Source organism: Galeopterus variegatus, unplaced genomic scaffold, assembly GCF_000696425.1.
Source record: "Galeopterus variegatus unplaced genomic scaffold, G_variegatus-3.0.2 Scaffold8286, whole genome shotgun sequence".
NCBI classification, from domain to species: Eukaryota; Metazoa; Chordata; class Mammalia; order Dermoptera; family Cynocephalidae; genus Galeopterus; species Galeopterus variegatus.
In genome coordinates, this window is record NW_007734397.1 from 1 (window position 1) to 3,344 (window position 3,344).

At 37.9% G+C, this 3,344-nt stretch overlaps 1 protein-coding gene across 1 annotated transcript in view; it reads right to left on the bottom strand.

Annotated features, from left to right (window-relative positions):
* Window positions 1-1,898: 1,898 nt before the first annotated feature.
* LOC103608314 (sodium/glucose cotransporter 1-like) overlaps window positions 1,899-3,344 on the bottom strand; it is a gene marked incomplete at its 3' end in the record, with an annotated part of 19,884 nt that continues 18,438 nt past the window's right edge. Inside the window, exon 7 of the mRNA XM_008592759.1 lies at window positions 1,899-2,143. Within this exon, the coding sequence (XP_008590981.1) occupies window positions 1,899-2,143 (245 nt within the window). The remainder of the gene's footprint in view (window positions 2,144-3,344) is intronic.

Sequence of the window (3,344 nt, forward strand, 5' to 3'; positions counted from 1 at the left end):
ACACACACACACACACACACACACACACACACACACTCTCACACACACACACACAAAAAACCAAACAACAACAACAACATCAACAACAACAACAACAACAAAAAATCGGGTGGGGGGAGAGGAAGATATAACAACCACAACTTTTTTTTTTTGAAGTTCTTACAACAAGAAAATGGAGGGGACACACCTGGGTGGGAGGGGGGAGAGGGAGGAGGGAGGGAGGTTTCGGTGATGGGACACAATAACTAACTACATTGTATATTGACAAAATAAAAATAATTAAAAAAAAACAAAAAAAAACAAATATAATGGGTTCTTAAAACTATACTTTTGTTACTATTTTTTAGTTTTTCCATTAGTCTAAACACATAGTTTGTATGATATTAATCCTTAGTAATGTAATAAGGCTTCTTTTATAGCCTAATTATGACCAATACTTGTAAATGTGCTTGAAAAGAATGTTTATTCTGTTTGTTGGGTACAGAGAACTTTATACAACCAAGATAATACAAATTTATACCACCATATACTAAGCTAGTTAGTTGCATTGCCTAGATTATGAATAGTTCTTACCTTTGTCTATATGCTGACTTTGTTTCTAGAGGCAAGTGCTAAAATCTCTAACCACAGCTGATACTTTATATGTTGTTATATGTTAAAGTCCAAGTTGGCACAGTGAAAAGACAAGCAAAAGGCTCAAGGACAGGAATGGAAGGAAGAAACCTTTCATTATTTACAGACGATATACAACATACATAAAAAATTTACATAAATTAGAATGAATGAGATTAACAAGGTGGCTGGATATGAGACCTATATCCTAAGATAAATCTTCATTCCTGTACATACATAATAAAGAATTAGGAAATGTAATTTAAGAAGTACAATGTACAAAAAGAACCAAAAATATAAGGTAGCTAGGAGTTACATAAGTGTTACAGAGATGTATGCCTAAGAACGGTCATAGCATCAGTATAATTGTGAACACTGGAAACCACCAAAATCTGCCAGCTGAGAACTGGTTAAATATACTTTGGTACATATACACAGCAGAGAGACTATACTGTCATTAAAAATGAAAATGTTGACACTTATATACTGACATGAAAAGATATCTGCAACACTTTGAGTAAAAGAAATCCAAGAGATGACAGAGAGCAGCAATAGCCTAATTTCATTTATGTCAAATAATTCATACATCTCTATTTGTTTATACATACAGAAAGGTGTCTGGAAGCATGTACACTAAAATACTGTGGCTATCACTTCTTGATAGGATTTCAGTGATTTTGCCTTTGAACTTTTCTTTATATTGTAGCTTTTTAAGTAAAGATGTGTCATTTTTATCATAAAATAATGGCTATCTTCTATTTATTAACTGGGGCAATGGTCATACAGATGTTCACAGTAACATTCTTTAAAATGTACGTATATGAGTTAGACAGTCTTCTGGTGTATACCTCACAATACAATAATATTTTAAAAGAATATATCGTTATAATCAAAATGAAAAATAAAGGTATTTTTCCCCTCCAAAAAAAAAATTGTACTTTTTAGACAGTGATAGGGAAGAAGGAAAACATGAAAATAGTTGATATGTTCTAGATAGGACCATGGGAGAAACTGCTTTTAAACAAAATTTCTTACAAAGTTAGGCAATTGTACTTTTTAGACAGTGATAGGGAAGAAGGAAAACATGAAAATAGTTGATGTGTTCTAGATAGGACCATGGGAGAAACTGCTTTTAAACAAAATTTCTTACAAAGTTAGGCAATAGATAGAAATTGGAAGGGAAGTATGTCCATGGAGAGCAGACAGGCCCACAGTTGCCTGTGGCTGTAGAGACTGTGGCAGAGCCTGCAATGCACCAAGGACCACCAGCTGCCACAGGCAGTCACTTCAGTGACAATGTCTCTAATTACCTGATTTGTACACCAGTAGTACAAGGAGAGGATAGAGAGGCCAAAGACGAGCCCAGGCCAGGGGATGTCTCCAGTGATCGGATCTCGGAAGATATGGAAAGAATCTGGGCGAGGAAGGTAGCAGTCCGGCTTGGCAGTCCAGTTGCCTTCACTGATTACACTTGGTATGGCGTTGAAGTACTTATGCAGCAGTCCCTGGTATTCTCCCACTTTATTAAAGGCTTAAAAAGACCATAATGTTTATGAGTCCCTTAAAGAGCACAGTGGCACACAACTGAAGAACCAAGATTGCAAAGCAAGACCCAGTTTGACTGACTGTATCTCATTTATGAAGTACAATGGAGTGACACATAGTAAAGACTTTATATGCTGAAGGAAAGAACAGCTCTTTCAAAGAGAAAGAAAACAACAGTGAACATTGGTGGTTGTATGCCTAGCACCCCCTCCTCCTGCTTCTGGTTGCAGAAACTCTCTTTCCAGTAGTACTCCATTCTGTGTGGTTTAGGTGGGCCTACTCAAAGTGTTCCATAGTCCAATCTGGCCTGTGATCCAGGCCTGGACAACACTCCCTGTCTCCTGGGCAACAACTGATGCATGAAGAATGGACATGAGATCCATGCTCAATTAATCAGATTTGCGTCAGGATCCTTCTGCTGGAAGAACCAGAAAAGACTGCTTCCATCCACTGGATTCTAAGTTAGCATGGCAGTTCGAAACTCTTTTGCCTACCTGGCTCATTTAGAACCCTGGATCCAGTGATGCCTGAAGGTAGTGTGCCCTGGGAATTTTTAGCTATAGAAGCCAGGAAAGTACTTATTTGCCTACACTAGTTTTGAACTAAAGTTCCATCACAAGTTCTTTAAAGAATCTTGACTAAAACATGAATTAGTATTATTTCTCCTTCAATGCCAGCAAAACATTTATGAAACTTCATTGTCAAAATTTTCTTTGTAGCCTATGGCATTTCTCCTCCACTATCCTAAGTGGTATAAAATCTTAACATTAAAGAAAAATATTTTCTTTAAAGGCACTAAAACACTAAGAAAAAAACTTTTATTCTGGTATATTAAACCAAATTCCTTTGAAATAGTCTTGATTTTTGAAACCGGATCAGAATCATTTAGAGTCAAGACTAATCAATAAGAGGATACTGAGTGACTATAAAAATAATAAAAGATGGGCCGGCCCGGTGGCGCACTCGGTAGAGTGCGGCGCTTGGGAGCGCGGTGGCGCTCCCGCCGAGGGTTCGGATCCCATATAGAGACCGGTCTGCTCACTGGTTGAGCACGGTGCGGGCGCGACACCGAGGGTTGCGATCCCATTGCTGGTCACGGTACGGGTGTGACACCGAGGGTTGCGATCCCGTTACCGGTCACGAAAAAAAAAACAAAAAGGAAAAAAAAAAAAAATAAAAGATACCTC